The 20611-nt window shown below is 37.4% G+C and overlaps 1 protein-coding gene and 1 pseudogene across 1 annotated transcript; both read right to left on the minus strand.

Annotated features, from left to right (window-relative positions):
* On the minus strand, positions 1-11638 carry LOC107586993 (major facilitator superfamily domain-containing protein 6-A-like). Its single transcript, XM_016274576.1, has 7 exons — positions 11406-11638; positions 9164-10202; positions 4270-4535; positions 3155-3316; positions 2970-3068; positions 2014-2291; positions 1-372 (listed from the first exon to the last, which is right to left on the minus strand). The coding sequence occupies exons 2-7, from the start codon at positions 10177-10179 to the stop codon at positions 184-186; spliced, it is 2010 nt and encodes a 669-aa protein (XP_016130062.1). The 5' UTR covers positions 10180-10202; positions 11406-11638; the 3' UTR covers positions 1-183.
* A 6398-nt stretch (positions 11639-18036) lies between these two features.
* LOC107587011 (SLIT and NTRK-like protein 6) overlaps positions 18037-20611 on the minus strand; it is an 8277-nt pseudogene continuing 5702 nt past the window's right edge.

A 20611-nucleotide genomic window follows, 5' to 3' on the forward strand; every position in this document is an offset into this window, starting at 1 on the left:
GGCTTTATTTAGTGGATGTGCAAAACACCTGGAAATAAGTAAAAAATCATACAAAGGCCATTTATACAGAAAAGTACTTTCTTCTTCCTTGTATTTTCCCACAAAGTTCGTAAAAACTTCACAACGAAAACAAAATCACTATGTGAAGAGAAAATACCCACGGGTTAGAGTCAGTTTGTGCCATCAGCTGTTTGCATGTAATACTAGCTGTGTGTCCCGTGTTGGGAATTCCAGCTGTGAGGCGGCCCCTGGGGGCCCGGGGTCCTCCTGGGACAGGAGCCCACTGAGAGCGCTTTCCTGTCGCACGTCATTGCCAACGATGGGAGGTGATTGGTCTTCTTCTCGAGATTCTGGGGGAATCTCATCTGTGTCCTAGTTAGAGAAATAGAGAAATGTTTCACCAAAAATAATTTCTAGTGCAAAAAAAAAACTTGCATAATATTTTATAAAAAAAATGCATCTTAGAGTCTGGCACATGGAGTACAAAATATATGTGTTTACTGTATTGAGAAACTACAGTTCCTGATTTAATTGCTGACTAATTTAGGTAATTATGTTTGTGTAAAAAAAAAAAAAAAATCCAGAGGTTTTCTTTCATGTGGTTTACTTGCATGTGTTAGGCATTATTTACCCCAGAGACAATAAAAATATTGTTTTTACTGTTTTTTTCACTGTTATTTGGTTTGAAAGAGTTTTGGTACTTAAAATATTTTATAATATTGTGTCATTTTGTCACATCATATTTTCCCCTACTGAGTGAAAAAAGAAATGAACAAAATTTATTTTTTCACCCTATTTTGTATTTTATACTGTTTTATTGCTGTTCAGTTTGGGCTTACCAAGCTGCTTTTTTAATAAAAAAGAAATACACATTATTCTGCAAGGACTCAAAATGACAGTAAAGGCATTTTTAACATTAAATAAATGCTGTTCTTCTGAACTTTCTATTCATCAAAGACTCTTGAAAAAAAAAAAAAAAAAGATCACCGATTCGAGAAAAATATGAAGCAGCACAACTGTTTTCAGCAGCAAATCAGTATATTAGAATGATTTCTGATGGATCATGTGACACTGAAGATTGGAGTAATGATGCTGCTAAAAAAGAAAACGGTAATTTTAAATGGTAAAATTATGTCACAATATTACTTTTTCTTTACTGTATTTTTAATTTAATAAATGCAGCCTTGTTGAACAGAAGAGACTTTAAAAACATTTTTTTTAATCTTACTAACCCCAAACTGAATAGTAGTGCATATGTGCTCTAACTTAACTAATTTGTAAAAATCTAAGTGCATGAGGGGGGAAATTGTTCTATGAGTTTGATTATCTGAAGAAAAAAAATAACACAAGATATACAGTTATATAATTTTCAACTAAATCTACACATTCTCACCTTTCTGCCACAGAATGCATGAAAAAGAGAGAGAAAACACTCAACAACATTTGGATCAATATTCATATTATTCACCACCATTCTCCTCTTATTTTCCCATGATCCTTTGCACTACCTGAAGGGGCTGGACCTCAACAGGGGTCTTTCAGTATATTAGAATGATTTCTGATGGATCATGTGACACTGAAGATTGGAGTAATGATGCTGCTAAAAAAGAAAACGGTAATTTTAAATGGTAAAATTATGTCACAATATTACTTTTTCTTTACTGTATTTTTAATTTAATAAATGCAGCCTTGTTGAACAGAAGAGACTTTAAAAACATTTTTTTTAATCTTACTAACCCCAAACTGAATAGTAGTGCATATGTGCTCTAACTTAACTAATTTGTAAAAATCTAAGTGCATGAGGGGGGAAATTGTTCTATGAGTTTGATTATCTGAAGAAAAAAAATAACACAAGATATACAGTTATATAATTTTCAACTAAATCTACACATTCTCACCTTTCTGCCACAGAATGCATGAAAAAGAGAGAGAAAACACTCAACAACATTTGGATCAATATTCATATTATTCACCACCATTCTCCTCTTATTTTCCCATGATCCTTTGCACTACCTGAAGGGGCTGGACCTCAACAGGGGTCTTTGCAATGACGACCATGTCTCTGATTTGGTAAAACAGTAGAACGACTGTAACCCACGGCGAACCAGAGGGAACCCAAGCAGGCTTGTTCAGATCCTCCTGATCCTCCTGGTGCCGTGTTTTCCGAGTCGGAAGTTTGGGTTCGGGTCGAGCAGGTGCGGCCGCGTCTGTTGTGTTCTGAACCAGGTCAATGGTTGCTATGGGAACAGGACTGGATGGGATAGGAATGTTCTCTGCTAGCATCTTGTCCTCTGTGGGGTAAAAAAAGAAATTAAATTGAAGCAAATTTCTGAATGAAAAATCTTGAAAATGTACGGTTAAGCTTGTCGTAATTTCAATACCCTATCCATTAGTAGGCTAACAGTTTATTGAAGCTGCGAAACGAAACTAACATTTCACAACAAAATGAGAACAAATCAGAAAATCATTTGAACAAACCATCCAAATGAGCTGCTGCACAAAACTGCTGGACTTACTGGAGATGGCATTTTAGTTGGTTTGCTCACACTGTCAAATTTTGTCTCACTATTTGGAAAGGGCATACTTTTTTACGGCAGTTTTTGCTATTATTTTTTGAAAATGTATTTAAATTAAATTATATTTTGTTAGATTACACTATTATATAGCTACTTATTTACTTAAATTCAATAAACAAAATACAAAAAGACAAAACTACATGAAAAAACTGAACTAAACTAAACAAAAAGGGCAAAAACAGACAACAAAACAAATGAAAAAAATAAACTGAATTAAACGAAAAGCCAACATAAAATAAAAGCAAACAGAACTGAAGAAGCAAAGAAGCAACATGAACCAGGGCACCACAAACCCTAAAAAACTAAAACAACAACAAAAAAAAACTACAAAAACAAAATCATTTCAGCTCTTATTTTAAAAGAATAAGCAATATACGAGATATTGTTGCTTACCTTTTTTCTCATTCTGGCCAGTGATGCACATAATTAATGAAAAGATCAGCAAAATAACAAGCGACGTCATTCCTATTCCCCTGAATGTTTCGGCAACACCTGAAAAACAAGACGACCTCTTGTTTATTCACATACTAGCATTCATAATGTCATGTGGTTACAAAAACAACTGGCATTGTTCATACCAAAGTAGTTGACAAATACCCCGCCGACCATCGCCCCACAGCCCCTGCCCAGCCCGAGGTGGAGACCCTGCAGGATGCCTTGAGCGGATGTCCGAAGAGGTGGAGGTACAGCCGCACTCAAATATGAGATACACGCCGCCCATACGGACGCATGTGTTATGCCTGCACAGATACACATTGTTTATCTTACAGCATAATATAAGGCTTAAATGAATAGTTCATGCAAAAATAAAATTTGCACACCCTCAGGCCATTCAAGATGTAGATGAGTTTGTTTAATTGGAACAGATTTGGAGAAATTTAGCATTACATCACTTGCTCACCAATAGATCCTCTGCAGTGAATGGGTGCCGTCAGACTGAGAGTTCAAACAGCTGATAAAAACATCACAATAATCCACAAGAAATCCAAACGCCCACAGCAGTTCAATTAATGTCTTGAAGTGAAAAGCTGCATCTTTGTTAGAAGCAAATCCACCATTAAGGTGTTTTAAATTTAATGTTGTTTCAGGCCAAAAAAAAAAAGTACATAATCCATCCCCTGTTATCCTCTCACATCAAAAGCCACAAACATATTTGGGTAACACTTTCTATGAAGCCCATATTTATAATACATTATAAGAGTATACTTAAGGCATTATAATGAATGCATAATGCATTATAAAAAGCCTTATGTTATATCATCTTATAAATAAAATAATCATAGCAACAATAATAATAATACATTTTTATTTATAACACACTTTATATTCACACAGAATCCCAAAGTACAGATTAAAAACAAGAAAAAAAGAATCATTCAAAGGCTTTGCTAAAAAGCAGGTTTTGAGGCCACGTTTAAAGGGTCATGAAACCCCAGACTACTTTTTATGAGATTTTAGCAGAGGTGTTTGTTTTGCATATTATAGAAGACAATGTTAGCATCCGATAATTTTAACTGTTTGAGAAAACAAGTTAATTTTAAGCTTTTTTGCGCTATTTTAATCTTCAGGGTTTAAAATCTACATCGTGTTGACGTCACAATTTGTGACGTGGTCTGCAGGGCTGCGGCTCTCCAGGACCGACGTTCACCACCCCTGATATACAGTATAAACAGAGTGGGGCCGAGCACTGAGCCTTGAGGAACACCACAGGTGACATTGTGTGTCAAGGATTTAGTCTCTCCCAAAGCAACATACTCCATTCTCCCAGTAAGGTAGGATGAAAACCAGTTATAGACAGAGCCAGAGAGACTGATGGTGTGACGTAAACAATACAGAAGTATGTTGTGATCTACAGTGCCAAATACTGCAGTCAAATCCAGAAGGATGAGAAGAGATGGAGAACCAGCATCTGCTGCCATCAGCAGGTCATTTGTGACCCTCACCAGAGCTGTTTCGGTGCTGTGGCCAGAGTGGAAACCAGACTGTAATTTCTCAAACAGGTAGTTTTGTTTTAAATGGGTCTGAAGTTGTGCAGCCACTAATTTTTCCAACACTTTAGTAAGAAATGGAAAGTTAGAAATGGGCCTGTAGTTGGCAAGGACTTCTGGATCTAAAGTTGTTTTTTTGAGGTTTGGTCTGATGACAGCAGTTTTCAGTTCAGGTGGAACATGACCAGCCTGGAGGGAGTGGTTGATAAACTTATGGCACAAAGGTTAGATTTCACCAAGGCTGTAGGAAAAGGGCCCAGGGCGCAAGTGGATGGTTTCATCTGTCTGATTATGTCCTCAACCTCTCAATGTGAGATGTCAGAGAAACAGCAGAGAGGATGGGGAGTCCCAGGCTGTAAATCGGTAGTCAAGACAGGCAGAGCAGAGGAACTGGACAGAAGGGAGCGAATGGTGTCTACTTTTTTCCTGAGAAAAGTGATAAAGCTGTTGCATCTCTTCTTTGTAACTTCTAAATGAGAGTGAGCTTGTGGTTTAAGGATGTGATTTATAGTAGAGAAAAGCTGCTTCGAGTTTTCAGGGCTATTGTTAATGATACCAGAATAGAATCATGACCTAGCATCTCTCAAGGACTTTGCATAGGCCTTCTGATGCCCTCTGTAGGCCTGCCTGTGAACAGTGAGTCCTGTGACCTTAAGACACGTCCAGCTGCCTTCAAGGACACGTCCAGCTGCCTTCATCTTTCGCAGTTCACAGGTAACCCATGGGGTTAAACGGGAGAAGGTGACGGTTCTAGTTCTTACAGGAGCATGGAGATCTAAGAGACTGCTCAAAGATCTATTGTAAAAGTCAACCGACTCAGTAACTGAAGAGAAATCAGCAGAGGAGAGATGCTGAAGACCTATAGGTAAAGAGTCCAGGTTGATCTTTTTTTTGACTGCAACAATTATAATACATTATAATGCTTACACATTTGTGGTTATAACTTTCAAGATTATGATTATTTATAACACACAATGAACACCATATTAAATCTACTTTTACATTTATAATGGACTATAAATCTTGACATTGTTTATTTAAGATCTGCACAGTATCTTACTACATCTTGTAAGTGGTTAGGTGTGGAGTGTTATTTGAGTGATCCCTGTGAGGCTAATATAAATTTTGATGTGAGCTAGTTAATAATTTCAACTGAAAAAAATGCTATGTTTATATGTTAGGTTACATTTTATTTTGATGGTCCCCTTGGTCTATTGTCTATGTATTGATGTACTTGCAAAGATATTTATAGTCAATTTGTCTGTTGGGGAACCATCAAAATAAAGTGTTAGCATATATTTAGCAGACATACTACTAATACTACAATGACTGCTAGTTGACATGTAGTTGCAGATTTACTTATCAACAGCTGTCTAAAGGGTACCATCAAAATAATTAAACTGATATTACAGTAAAAATAGTTCAAAGCAAATGTGTCATATTACACATTGATCTGATATCTATGGAAGGCCATTTCCGCCACTGAATAAAAAAAATACAAAAAAGGTTATTGCAACTTTTTATCTCACAATTCTGACTTTTTTCACATAATTGTGAGATATAAACTCGCAATTGTGAGTTATAAAGTCAGAATTGCGAGATATTAAAAGGGTCATATGACGTTGCTAGAAAAAAACATTTTGTGTATTTGGTGTAATGCAATGAGTTTATGCGGTTTAAGGTTAAAAAAAACATTATTTCCACATAATGTACATTACTGTTTCTCCTCTATGCCCCGCCTTTCTGAAACGCGTCGATTTTTACAAAGCTCATCGGTCTGAAAAGTGAGGTGTGCTCTGATTGGCCAGTTATCCAGTGCGTTGTGATTGGCCGAATCCCTCAAGAGTGTGATGGAAATGTTACGCCCCTCACCATACTGTGATGCCGTGTTCTGGCGCGATGAGACAAAACCAGTAAAACCCATTATAAACGAGGAATTTGTTACATCCAGTGGGGACATAATTACTGATTATAATGATTTATACTGTCTTTATGCGTTGCGTATAATGCTTTGCGTTGCGTATCACGCTGCGTAAACATAAAAACATGTCTGCATTTGTGATCGGAGAAACGACAAACAACAATCGCTACACTGCTCAGAACTCACGTTTTAATCGTCAGTGGCAAATTCTTTAAATATGAAAACGTACTTACAGGCTGTGAGTCAGAAGCGCTAGACTGTCCTTGCAAAGTTGGAATTGCCCCACTTTATAGAAACAGACACCGGCATTGTAGGCTACTCTCCCAGGAAACAGTCCTCGTCCTCCATAAAATGCGCTGCACACATCTGAATATTTGGGTTGAACTGTCCCGGAATAGTATTGTAAATACAACTTATCCACTGATTTCTAGTTATGTCCTCTTTTGGAAGGCCAAATAAAGTAGTTTCGCTTTCATAACGAAACACACAGCGTTTCCACAACATGGCGGCGGCGGCAGCAACAATACTACAGCAAGAATCAAAGTTACGCCTTCATTCTTTGCGTGAACATGTGGGCAGCGTTATGCAAATCTTCCCACATCGTGATGTAGACATGTGGGGGCGTGTTAGAATGAGCCGTTTTAGGTAGGCGTGGTTGACACTTTACAGATCTTCTTTATGCACCAAGAGCTTGTAACACTCCAAAGAGAAAGGAAAAATTTAGATCGCATCATATGACCCCTTTAAGTCACAATTGCGAGATAAAACTCGCAATTCTGACTTTTTTTCTCACAATTCTGACTTTATAACACGCAAATGCGAGTGAGCTTATATCTCGCAGGTATAACTGTGATATAATTGTGAGCTTATATCTCGCAGTTCTGACGTTATTTCTACGACTTAATGTCTCGCCATTGCGAGTTTATATCACACAATTCTGACTTTATTTCTCAGAACTGCGAGTTTATATCTCACAATTATGACTTTTTAACTCGCAATTGCGAGTTTATATCACACAATTATGAGAAAAAAAATCTGAATTGCGAATTTGTATCACGCAATTATAAGAAAAAAAGTCAGAATTGTGAGATAAAAAGTCACAATTACCTTTTTTATTTTTTATTCAGTGGCGAACACGGGCTTCCATAGATATCTGATCTTATGGCTGTTTGAGAAAAAAAATATTATTATTACTATACTTATAAGTGGTCTTTGATTGCTTTAAGTAAAGTAGCATAAGAAACATGGCAAGATATAAGACTTATAATACATTATAACTATGAGAAATATAATCCATTGTAACTTAAGTGGACGCAACATGTTCACTGTGTGTTATAAATCATCATACTCTTAAAAGCTATAACCACAAATAAGTAAATATTATAATACATTAAAACTGTTCTTATGAATATTTATAAGATGATATAACATATTATAAGGTTTTTTATAATGCATTCATTATAATGCCTTAAGAATACCATTATAATGTATTATAAATATGGGCTTCATAGAAAGTGTTACCCATATTTGTTTAGAACTGCTTTCGCTTGTAAATGGTGCTTGATTTGCCCATATGTCTCTCCTGATTCAGAAGAGACAACTTTTTCAATGGAGAAAGCAATATTATAGATAGAAGATTAATTTGAAGTTTTAAAAGTTTTTTTTTTTTTTTGGTGAACAAATTCTCATTTTGGGTGAAATATTCCTTTAAGAGCCATTCATTCATTCACAATAATGGGCACAAACACAAATCTGTCTCATGACCTGAAAACATTATGTGTCTTAGCTTGGACTTCAAAGTATATATATAGAGCTAACAAGTCTGTAACAGTATGGACGTTTCATTGAACAGATGAAAACTTCTGTATTGAATGTAAACAGACTTGCTCCAAGTCTTAATTCCTATGAGTGGATGGTATTTTCTCTGTAGCGCATCTACATGCTTGTTTTCCTTTTGATTGTTTTGCCACAGGAAAGGGCGGTCAAACTGACTTGATTTCCTCTCCTGAAATGAACCACCGCCTTGATGTTTAAAACATAATGTGTTCACAACAGATCACATTTAAAGATTTTAATGATTGTAGATGCTTTTTCCTAGGATTGAGAAAATAAAATTGCGGAGACAACAACAGAGGCTCACATTGACAATAGCTGAGCTTTGGTTTAAAAGAGTTCAAAAATTGTTATCGGTCATAACTTACGGGAAAAAATAGAGCAGACACTGGACATGGATGAAGTCTTCTAGAGTGCACGTGTCGACCGCAACATCAAATGGAGTATACTTTGAAAGGGTACGCGCTAACTTACGCATACAAAAACAAAGTATACTTTGGACTTAAGCCAACAAGGAAACCAATTTATCTAAATATTATACTACATAACCTGCCCATAAATAATCCCACGTCCACTGATATTAGGACGGTTTTAGGGTCCAGCACTGGGACATTTTTTCTGTGATGGAAACACAGAGTGGTTCCAGATTGGGAAATGGCTCAAGCACCAACACCAGCATCTTGATGGTGGAAATGGGATTGTAGCTTGGTCTTGTGTCTAACATTTAAATACAATGGAAATATTGTCTAATATCCTTACGAAGTTCTACTTATTCAAATATTTCATTCTAGGAACCAAAAATTGCAGTTTTAGGACTCATGGCCTATAAGACGGACTCTACTAACTGATCTGCCTTGATATTGAGGTTATTTTTCTGGAAAAAAGTGTTACGTACCGTATCCACGATAGTAATGGCTGGAGCACTGAAAAACTCGCCAATGATGATGACGAGCAGAATCAGCAGGAAAATGGCGTGAACCTGGTCCATGTTATATTCAGGTGTTTGGGTTGGTTTGGTCATAGTACTTTGAGTAGTGCTGCCGGACGTGGCATTGGGGGTGGATGCTGAGATGGATGTGCTTAGCTCGGGCCTTGTGGTGTTTTGGTCATATTGTGTCGTGTTAGCAAATTCATCAGGTGCAACAGTGAAACTTAAGTTGGAATCCCGTTTGAATCGGTGTTCAGAACTGTAGCCTGAAGACTGAATGTAGGAAAGGATGGTTCGCCAAGGGTAGTGTCCAATCAGATCCCTGCGGTGTCTCATCTGATTTGTTGTCGGGATGGAACTGGCATTGAGGTAGAATGTCTCATTAGATGTGATAGTGTGGACAGTCAGTACCATGGCTGTGGTCGTCTGAAGGTTCTCTTCTTTACACGTCATGTCTGCTGGTTGCACAAATCCAATCCCAGAATTGAAGAGGAGCCAGCATAACATTGAGAACAATAAGACTGCTTTACCTTTCCTGAAACGATCTGCGACAATGCCCCAAAAAGGGGCGCTACAGAACTCAATGAAATAACGGATTCCCACTAGGAGACCACTTTGGGTGGGATTCATCCCCAGCTGCTTGTAGTACAAAGCAAGAAGGGGATGGAGGGAACCATATGCAGCATAGAAGAACAAATAAAACACTTTTGACACAAGAAGGTAGGGGTTGACCCGTAGGAACAATCGTTCACAGCAGCTCATGTCATGTTGAGGGGATGGAGTTGGTGCTGTATCGTAAGGTACATTGTCCACAGATGATTGCGAAGGTTGATCTGATTGAATCTCAAGCGACAGGTGGTCGAAATGCTCGAGGTGTCTCCTCTTCAGCTCCTCTTCATCATCGGTCAAGATGGCTACACGGTCGTCAGCCATCTTTGCTGGGGTGCTTGATATTTCTAAAGTTTGAGTTAAAGATTATATATAAATGTTGAGCATGTGTTAAAAACGGCATACAGTATGATCAGGAACATATGTACATAAGGGTCAATTTTGATTTCAGGTTGTTTTTAAAAGACTTTTAAAATACAGATCTTTACAGAGATCTAACAATTTTAGAACATTTGAACCAATCAGAAAACATAATATTAGAAACTTAACAGCAAAATTATCCCATTTAAAAACTCCTATCTTAACACTGTTTTGCATGTCAAGTATAGCATACTAAATTATATTCTTACTATTACTACAGTACAAGTATACTATCCACAGTATACAAATGTTATGTATGTTTGGAATACCCAGATGACCTACTACTGCTGGCAAAATAACTCTTTATTGAGTCATGTGACAATATGTAGCATACTACTATATGAAATGTGCATACTGGTTAGTGTTTCACATATGTGTGTGTGTGTGTGTGTGTGTGACCATGGACCACAAAACCAGTCATAGGGTCAATTTTTTTAAATTGAGATTTATACATCAAACGAAATAAATAGGATTTCCATTGATGGACAATATTTGGCTGAAATACATCTATTTGAAAATCTGGAATCTGAGGGTGCAAAAGAAAAAAAAATCTAAATACTAAGAAAATCGCCTTTAAAATGGTCCAAATGAAGTTATTAGCAATGCATATCACTAATCAAAAATTAAGTTTTCTATTTATGGTAGGAAAATGACAAAATATCTTTATGGAACATGCTCTTTACTTAATATCCTAATGATTTTTGGCATTAAAGAAAAATCGATAATTTTGACCCATACAATGTATTGTTGGCTATTGCTACAAATATACCTGTGCTACTTATGACTGCTTTGTGCTCCAGGGTCACATACGGTATATAAAAAAGTTAGCCGTGCACAGTGTATGCTGTGCCGTAGCCACTGTGTAGTAAGCAAGTACTACTTAGTTTACAAACATGTGAAGATGTCCCAATGTGCATACTATGCATCCTAAATTATATGTGATATTAGTAATTCTCAATACTATTTAGGGCAGTTTGTTCTGTTTCTTATGAGAACCTATGCGACTAAAACAGGAAGACGGGTTACAAAATGAAGAAAAGTTCAGATCAAGCAAATGCGGTGCAAATAACTGTATATTTACAGTAAAAATGCGCAGGTATGTTATATGAAAACAGTCATTATGTATTTACCTGTAGTTTCAGGTGAGTCGGTTACTTTGAAACAGACGCGTTTCGATGAAGAAGTTGATTTTCTTCCATTTCCAATGAACGTTTGTTTACTGGCTTTTCTGCCAGTATAAACAGATACTTTCTCCCTTATGTGATGCCTTGTCAAGGCATTTTTGTTGCTTGGTGGTGGCGATGAGAATCAAGCATTCACCTGCTCACAAACCGACTCAGGGCTTACCTCATGAATATTAATTAGGTGCTGACGTTGCTAGCTCGGTTTCTTCTGGCGAAGGCGTGGCTTTTGAAAAGTAACGCGCTGACGTTGCTGGATATTCATTTTAAAATATTCAGAAACTTTGTTTTACATACATTTATATTTTAATAACCACACATTTTAAACACATTATGAAGGCTTCTTTTTATGCTACATCATATGAGTTGGGTGTATCAGTTGTTTTGCGAAATCGAAAACAACCTGTTCCCCAACTCTTCTTTGTTCAGGTGAAACAGTTTCACTTTGTTGCAAATTAAATCATGAATAGGTGCATCATTTGCCCCCCCCTAAGCAACATGCTTTGTAGAGAGCACTTAACCACTGATTTCTAGTCGTATCCATTTTTGGAAAGCCAAACAAAGTAGTTTTGCTTTCACAACGAAACACAGCGTCACACACGGCGGCTAGAGTGAGCGGCGGCGGGCTACAGTGAGCAGAGGCCTAGAACGGCGGGAGGGTTAGAGTGAGCAGAGGCGGGTGGGCTTGAGAACGGCGTGGCCGGCGATTTCGACGAAGGGGTGTCCGGAAAGACATGTGACGACCCCGGGCTGGACTCCGCTTCGTCCACGGTGAAAGCTGGTCCGGCGATCCACAGCAAAGTTGATGTATTTCCTCAGCGACCAGCACGGATCAGCTCCAGGCATGACGAAGCGGATATCGTCCTCTTTTGGAAGACCAAACAAAGTAGTTTCGCTTTCACAACAAAACACACAGCGCCTTCATGACATGGTGGCGGCAGCAACAATACTACAGCGAGAATAAAAGTTACACCTTCTTTCTTTGCGTGAACATTTGGGCGGCGTTATGCAAATCTTCCCACATAGCGACCTAGACATGTGGGGGCGTGTTAGAACGAGCCATTTTAGGTAGGTGTGGCTGACTCTTTACTTTTATAAAGAATATCTCTTTGGATTTGAGACTTTAGTCTTTGCAACTTTACAGATCTTCTTTATGCACCAAGAGCTTGTAACACTCCAAAGAGAAAGGACAAATTGAAATCGCATCACATGACCCCTTTAAGACACAACACATAAGACACTTTTCGCCACCTGTTGGCGTATTTATGTAATATGAAGAAATGGGCACTGAACGAATCAGTGAACGAATCTGAACGAATCCTTTTTGTGAAATCTCTTGAAAGAATCAAAATTTCCATCACTACCTCACAGTCGCTCTCTTTGACTGGTAATGACAGTAAAACGCGCCTTGTTTGATTTGATTGGCCATTGCGATGATGACGACTCAGCGCGTTCTCATTAAAGATTTACGATTGTGTTTTTCTCTTCCCACTATTCACGACACAATCTTAGATCATTCGTGTTTACAATTTTTATTTCTTGCTATTGTCGTAGTGTAGTAATACGGCTCAACTCATCAGAAACGTGCTAAGAGCGCCAAACATGTTGCGCATGCTCGCATGGATTTAGACAGCGGCCAGGTTACTTCGGCGCGTCCCTGTGACGTCACAATGAGACAATGTCATTTTTAGAACTTTCCCCATGGCATATAAAAGCTGTGCAAATCTCGAGTCCCTTGTGGCGCGTTCTGGAGTTCCTCTACCGTAATTTCTTCTGATAGAGTGAACACGACAAAACACAAAATGTGGGAAAAACTGTTAAAAGAAAAGCGTGAGGAGTTTGAAGAGTGGTATGGGAGGTTTAAAAGACACGAGAACTTCCTTCGAAGAGAGTTCATCATAATGCCAGGCTATCAACCTGACTGGAGGGAAGAGATTAGGGACAAATCTAAGACCCAATTCAAATTGCGTGGGGAAAAGAGCCTATTTAAATGGAAGAATTTTAAAGTCTTATTCAAAAAGAAGTGGGAGTGGTGGGACATGTTACCCCCAAAAGTAGTACCTCCACATAAATATCGGGTCTTGTATTTGGATATACCGAAGAAGTGGCCTATAAGATGTTTGCTTCTGGAAGAACCAGATGAGCCCAAAAACTACATGATCCAGAGCCACACCACTGAAATACATTTAGTGAAGCCTGCGATGATCGACTTGCACTCAGTCGTATGCCAGGCGTTTGAAGACCGTGAGACTGGGCCGACTGAGAGAACTGCTGCAGTTTCTGATGATGATGAAGAATATTACTCATCCTAAGAGTGAAGCTCAGCACATAAATGTGCACTTGAAGAGTAGTGCATAAGAAAGTGCATATTTATATATGTGCCGGATCTAATCAGAAGTGCATTGAGTGCATTCAGGTAAATTGGGGCATTTTTTCCAATGAGGTGACTGGAAAAAATGTCCTGGATAACCTGAATTAACACTAGATGAGATCGTTTTGCCCACTCTAAACAATTAGAAGAAAAACTGCAAGAGAAGAGGAGCTCTTACTTCCTCCTTTTCTCTATAAATATACACTTATACATTTCCATAAAAAATTAATTAAAAAAAATCTTTACTGTGCTTGTGTGTGAAAAATATTTTAGTCTTTATAAATTGTTTGCTTTAGAGTGTAACCCATGTGATTGAATTTAAATATATTTGCTCTAGCTTTCCATCATTTTATAATCTATATTTGATGCCATTTGGACATTTTTTATTATTTTTTATTAAATTGAAGATTATTGTTTTATGATAATTATGAAATTTAAAATAATTATTTGAAATGATAACAGTGTCTTGTTTCTGTATTTGGTCAATATACCACTCCACTGTTTCTTTTCTTACACAAACACACAAAAATAACTATTTATCGCCATCTTGTGTAAACATGGAGGGCTTTAATATTAATTTCTACATATATAAATACTAACATTTCAGCGTTTTTGGAACCATTTCTCTTCCCAGAACCTTTATGTTCATTACAAGTGAGCATATAATGTGCGTTGTGTGTGTGTGTGTGTGTGTGTGTGTGTGTGTGTGTGTAGGCTTCATACGACGACACAAACTTCAGAGATATTTTATTTTCAGAATTAAAGCTCCTGCCACCTGCCAGTTTAAGTGATTGAATAATACAGCTGATTAAAGATATATAATAATTATATATACATATGCAGAAATATATATATATATATATATATTGGTAGTTGACAAATAGGCAGTAAAAATGCTTATTTTATAAAAGACAATTTTTGAAGAAGAAATGCATATATTTATGTAGTGTGAAGTCTGATCTTTGAGAAAATATAAAAGGTCACTAACTTCATCAATTCTTTCTGTTTTTTTTTTAATTTTTTTTTTTACATTTTCTCTGAACTGTACCATACATTTGTCCTATGGTGTGACATAGCAAAAATGAAGAAAAAAAAAAACACCCCTAATAATATATAAATAGCAAGAGAGAGATTTATCTTCATTGTTAGACGCTTATTTTCATACAGTGTTATTTATTTAATATGAAATTATAATTAACATAATTTTTTCCCCATGACTTGTTGGACAATTTTCCATGATTAGGTAGTTTAACATTTTTAATAATAAAAAAAATAATTTAAGGGTGTCACACCAAAGGACAACAAAACGTAACACTTTTGTAGTGGTTCCAAAAAAGTTAAATATTTGAACAATTCGGAGACAGAAATTGAGCATGTGCACATGTCATGGGCTTCACAGGGGCCTTCAGTAACATGATCATGAATGGGGTCCTTCAACTAACTGAAGTAATACAAATAAAGCCAAAAGTTTTCTCTGGAATTGGCCGATTTAAAATCAGGATATGGTGTCACACCATAGGACATGGTTTTCAGAGACAAAATATATCAAGTTCCTATGCTTTCGGAAATATATGGATGAAAAAAATGATTGACATTTACTAAAATAGACACTTGTACAATTATGCCGGAGGTATTTATTAACATTTGTATGTTTTTCTTTTTAATTTATAAAAGTTGTAATTTACTGAACCATGCTTGAGACAGTCACACCATTGGACAATTTTGAGATTTGGCTCAAAAATTTAAAAAAATCTAATAACACTGCAGCTTTTATAACAACAGGTCCATGTAGGACAAAGAAATGTTTAATGATTTACTGCATTTTAAATAACAACAATATTAATTATATTAATTTTTATCTTGAGGGACAGTGAAAATGCCATGTCACGTCAACAACCCATATATATATATATATATATATATATTATAAATACATAGAAATATACACATTTCTTTATTGCATTTTTTATTTCTTTTTCTGTATTTAAGTCATACTTGGAATACATTTTAAAGGGGTCATATGATGCGATTTAAATTTTTCCTTTGACAATTTTCCATGATTAGGTAGTTTAACATTTTTAATAATAAAAAAAATAATTTAAGGGTGTCACACCAAAGGACAACAAAACGTAACACTTTTGTAGTGGTTCCAAAAAAGTTAAATATTTGAACAATTCGGAGACAGAAATTGAGCATGTGCACATGTCATGGGCTTCACAGGGGCCTTCAGTAACATGATCATGAATGGGGTCCTTCAACTAACTGAAGTAATACAAATAAAGCCAAAAGTTTTCTCTGGAATTGGCCGATTTAAAATCAGGATATGGTGTCACACCATAGGACATGCTTTTCAGAGACAAAATATATCAAGTTCCTACGCTTTCAGAAATATATGGATGAAAACAATGATTGCCATTTACTAAAATAGACACTTGTACAATTATGCCGGAGGTATTTATTAACATTTGTATGTTTTTCTTTTTAATTTATAAAAGTTGTAATTTACTGAACCATGCCTGAGACAGTCACACCATAGGACATTTTTGAGATTTGGCTCAAAAATGTAAAAAAATCTAATAACACTGCAGCTTTTATAACAACAGGTCCATGTAGGACAAAGAAATGTTTAATGATTTACTGCATTTTAAATAACAACAATATTAATTATATTTACTTTGTTTGGTCTTCCAAAAGAGGACGATATCTGCTTCGTCATGCCTGGAGCTGATCCGTGCTGGTCGCTGAGGAAATACATCAACTTAGTGCTGTGGATCACCGTATTGGCTTTCACCGTAAACGAAGCGGAGTCCAGTCCGGGGTCGTAACATGTGGTTGCCGCTCCTTCGTCGAATCCGCCAGCCGTGCCGTCCTCAAACCCGCCGCCTCTGCTCACTCTAGCCCGGCCTCAGCTCACGCTAGGCCGCGGCTTCTGCTCCCGCTAGGTCACCGTGTGTTTCGTTGTGAAAGCGAGACTACTTTGTATGGTCTTCCAAAAGAGGACACGCCTACAAATCAGTGGTTAAGTTGTATTTACAACACTGTTCCAGAACAGTTTAACCCAAATATCCAGATGTGTGCAGCACATTTTATGGAGGACTGTTTACTGATCCTGGGAGAGTAGACTACAATGCTGGCTGTTCTGACTCACAGTCTGTAAGTATGTTTTCATTTAAAGAATTTGCCACTGATGATTCAAACTTCAGTTTTGGGCAGTAGAGTAGCACTTGTTGTTTGTCATTTCTCCGATCACAAATGCAGACAGGGTTTTATGTTTACGCGGCGCGATGCAATGCTATGTGTAAAAAGACAGTCATTATAATCAGTAATTATGTCCCCACTGGATGCAACAAATGCCTCGTTTATAATGGGTTTTCATTTTTTCGTCTCGTCGCTCCGGCCGGGACATGGCATCAACAGTATGTGAGGGGCGGAACATTTCCGTCTCACGTTTGAGGTATTCGGCCAATCACAACGCACTGGATAGCTGGCCAATCACAGCACACCTTGCTTTTCAGACCAATGAGCTTTGTAAAAATCAACGATACAGAAAGGCGGGCATAGAGGAGAAACAATAATGTACAGTATGTGGAAAATAATGTGTTTTTTTTTTCTTTAAACCGCATAAACACATTTCATTACACCAAATACACAAAATAATGTTCTTTTTAGCAGCATCATATGACCCCTTTAAACCTTCCATCATTGCTGGTTCACATAAAGAAGTCTTGAGTCTCACATCTAGAGTCTTAACTTGCCGTTCTGCAAATTAAGGCCTAAATTCATAAAGTCAGTGGCATTAAATGTTGCATACACTGCAATAAATAAATACATAAATAAAATAAAAAGAACATATTTCTCGGTATGTTTTTTTCAATACTAATATTGAAATATCCTTAATTTACTTGAGATGCAAATTGAACATAAGAAGTCTTGTTTTCTGAGAAATTTAAGAAAATTAAGTTTATGAATAAAACAAGAACAAACATCTGTCAATGGGGTATGGAAAGTTGCCATGGACAAATAACTGCTAATGCCAACTCGCTTCATTTTGATTAACTTCTCGTAGAAATGTTAGGTAATTTTGCATCTCAAGTAAATATTTATTGATTCAAGACTGGAAAACAAGACAAAATTATTGACAAAGAACATTTTTTGCAGTGAGATCAGAAGGTACAGTAAAAGTTATTTCCATATTCTACTGGTTGGGAGCAGAACTATTGAAATATGAAAAAAAAACAATAGAAATAAAAAGCAGTGGAGGTCTGTTGGAAATTGGATTTACATTTAGGGAGCATGTCGACATATTGTGTTCCATTCAATTTATTCCTTAAATTTTTTAACTTGGTCTTAAAAATGTAACTTCATGAAATTTGCAGAAACCCTGAATTTGACAACCTAAAGCATAATATCATACAAGTATAATGCAAGTTTAATGTTCCTTTTTACATTATCTGCATTGGTTCAGTCTTGCGATGCGCACGACAACTCGCCGACTTCCGTCCAATGCTTTTCTTTGTTCTTTTTTTTCCTTTTCTTCTCTGCCATGACGATGGCAGCCACAACAGTGATGACCACCGTGATGGTGATGACCAGGACAGTAACCATCTCTGCAACGCAGAACTCCTCTTTCATCGTGTAGTTTCTGTGACTTTCGTCCAAATTCACGCATGTGAGGTTATCGTAGTCGTCCAGGAAAAGCCGCTTGACGTTACAGAGCTTCCGGAAGACTCGCTGCAGATCGCAGTCGCAATTCCACGGGTTTCCTTGGAGCATTATGTGAGTGCTGTACGTGTTGAGACTCAGGAAGGTCTTGAACTGAATCGTGGAGAGGTTGTTGTTGGTGAGGTCCAGTAGAGCGAGACTGGTCAATGGCGAAAGCACGCCGACGTCCAAGTAGTGTATCTGGTTGTGATGTAAATACAAGACTTCGAGGTTTCGTAGCATGGAGAAGATGCCATTTTTGAGAACCGTTAAATTGTTCGAGTTGAGTTGTAGCTGGCGTAGGGTACTCATAGACACAAACGTCCTCATCTTGATGGTCTCGATAGCATTATGTCTGAGGTTGAGTCTTTGGAGGGCGTCAAAGTGGACGAAAAAACTGCTGTCCAAGTTGGTCAATCGGTTCTCCGCCAGTGACAGATCTCGAAGGGAACCGAGACCCTGCGAAAATCCTTCACTCAGGAATGAGATTCGGTTTCGGCTCAGGTCCAACCTCAACAGTCCTTCCAGAAGAGAGAACGCTCCGTCAGCTAGCACAGCAATCACATTGTCGTTCAGGAGTAGGATGCGAAGTCTTCGTGTGGTGTGGAAGGCTCGGGGCCGGATGGCACTCAGGTGGTTGAGGGACAGGTCCAGTTGTTCGGTGAAGGGTGGAAGAGCGGCGGGCAGGTGGGTGAAATTTCTGCTGGTGCAGTTGGCGATTTTGAGCTCCTCGTAGCAGGTGCAGTCATAGGTGATGTTGTGGCTCGTGGAGATGGACTGGACCTCGAGCACCAAGGGAAGCACGAACAACAGGTGCATCCTGGAGGTTCTGAGGAGAACCAATGAAAGTTTGTGTAAAATTCAAACCTGTAACCTTTCAGATATCCCTGTTCTTTATAAGTGGTTAAATATCTGGGATATTATGTGCATGGTTACAAGTTATTCAAAGCTTTTACTTACATGTTAAATATGATGCAAATTTTACTTTACAGCTCTGTTTTTGAGTACATGACATAAAATAGGGACATATACAGTGGGGGAAAAAAGTATTTAGTCAGCCACTAATTGTGCAAGTTCTCCCACTTAAAAAGATGAGAGAGGCCTGTAATTTTCATCATAGGTATACCTCAACTATGAGAGACAAAATGAGAAAAACAATCCAGAAAATCACATTGTAGGATTTTTAAAGAATTTATTTGCAAATTATGGTGGAAAATAAGTATTTGGTCAATAACAAAATTTCATCTCAATACTTTGTTATATACCCTTTGTTGGCAATGACAGAGGTCAAACGTTTTCTGTAAGTCTTCACAAGGTTTTCACACACTGTTGCTGGTAATTTGGACCATTCCTCCATGCAGATCTCCTCTAGAGCAGTAATGTTGTGGGGCTGTCGCTGGGCAACACGGATTTTCAACTCCCGCCAAAGATTTTCTATGGGGTTGAGAGCTGGAGACTGGCTAGGCCCCTCCAGGACCTTGAAATGCTTCTTACAAAGCCACTCCTTCGTTGCCCGGGCGGTGTGTTTGGGATCATTGTCATGCTGAAAGACCCAGCCACGTTTCATCTTCAATGCCCTTGCTGATGGAAGGAGGTTTTCACTCAAAATCTCACGATACATGGCCCCATTCATTCTTTCGTTTACACGGATCAGTCGTCCTGGTCCCTTTGCAGAAAAACAGCCCCAAAGCATGATGTTTCCACCCCCATGCTGCACAGTAGGTATGGTGTTCTTTGGATGCAACTCAGCATTCTTTCTCCTCCAAACATATAAGTGGTTAAATATCTGGGATATTATGTGCATGGTTACAAGTTATTCAAAGCTTTTACTTACATGTTAAATATGATGCAAATTTTACTTTACAGCTCTGTTTTTGAGTACATGACATAAAATAGGGACATATAATGCATATAATACATGACATATAATATTTAATAATACATATATTGCATGACATATAATATTTTATGTAATAAAATATAATGATATAAAGCACACAATATGTTTTTTTGTCATAATATATATATATATATATATATATATATATATATATATATATATATATATATATATATATATATA

The sequence above is a fragment of the Sinocyclocheilus grahami genome, unplaced genomic scaffold (assembly GCF_001515645.1).
Source record: "Sinocyclocheilus grahami isolate Dianchi unplaced genomic scaffold, SAMN03320097.WGS_v1.1 scaffold87.1, whole genome shotgun sequence".
Classification (NCBI taxonomy): Eukaryota; Metazoa; Chordata; class Actinopteri; order Cypriniformes; family Cyprinidae; genus Sinocyclocheilus; species Sinocyclocheilus grahami.

Bases quoted from the DNA above. Each gene is read 5' to 3' on its own strand.
- LOC107586993 (XM_016274576.1), bottom strand. From the start codon at position 10,179: ATGGCTGACGACCGTGTAGCCATCTTGACCGATGATGAAGAGGAGCTG. The intron at 4,536-9,163 runs GTTAGTAGAGTC...CTCTGGCCACAG, and splicing joins CTCAATATCAAGGCAGATCA to CACCGAAACAGCTCTGGTGA. The intron at 373-2,013 runs GTAGTGCAAAGG...TTCTCTAACTAG, and splicing joins TTGAGGTCCAGCCCCTTCAG to GACACAGATGAGATTCCCCC.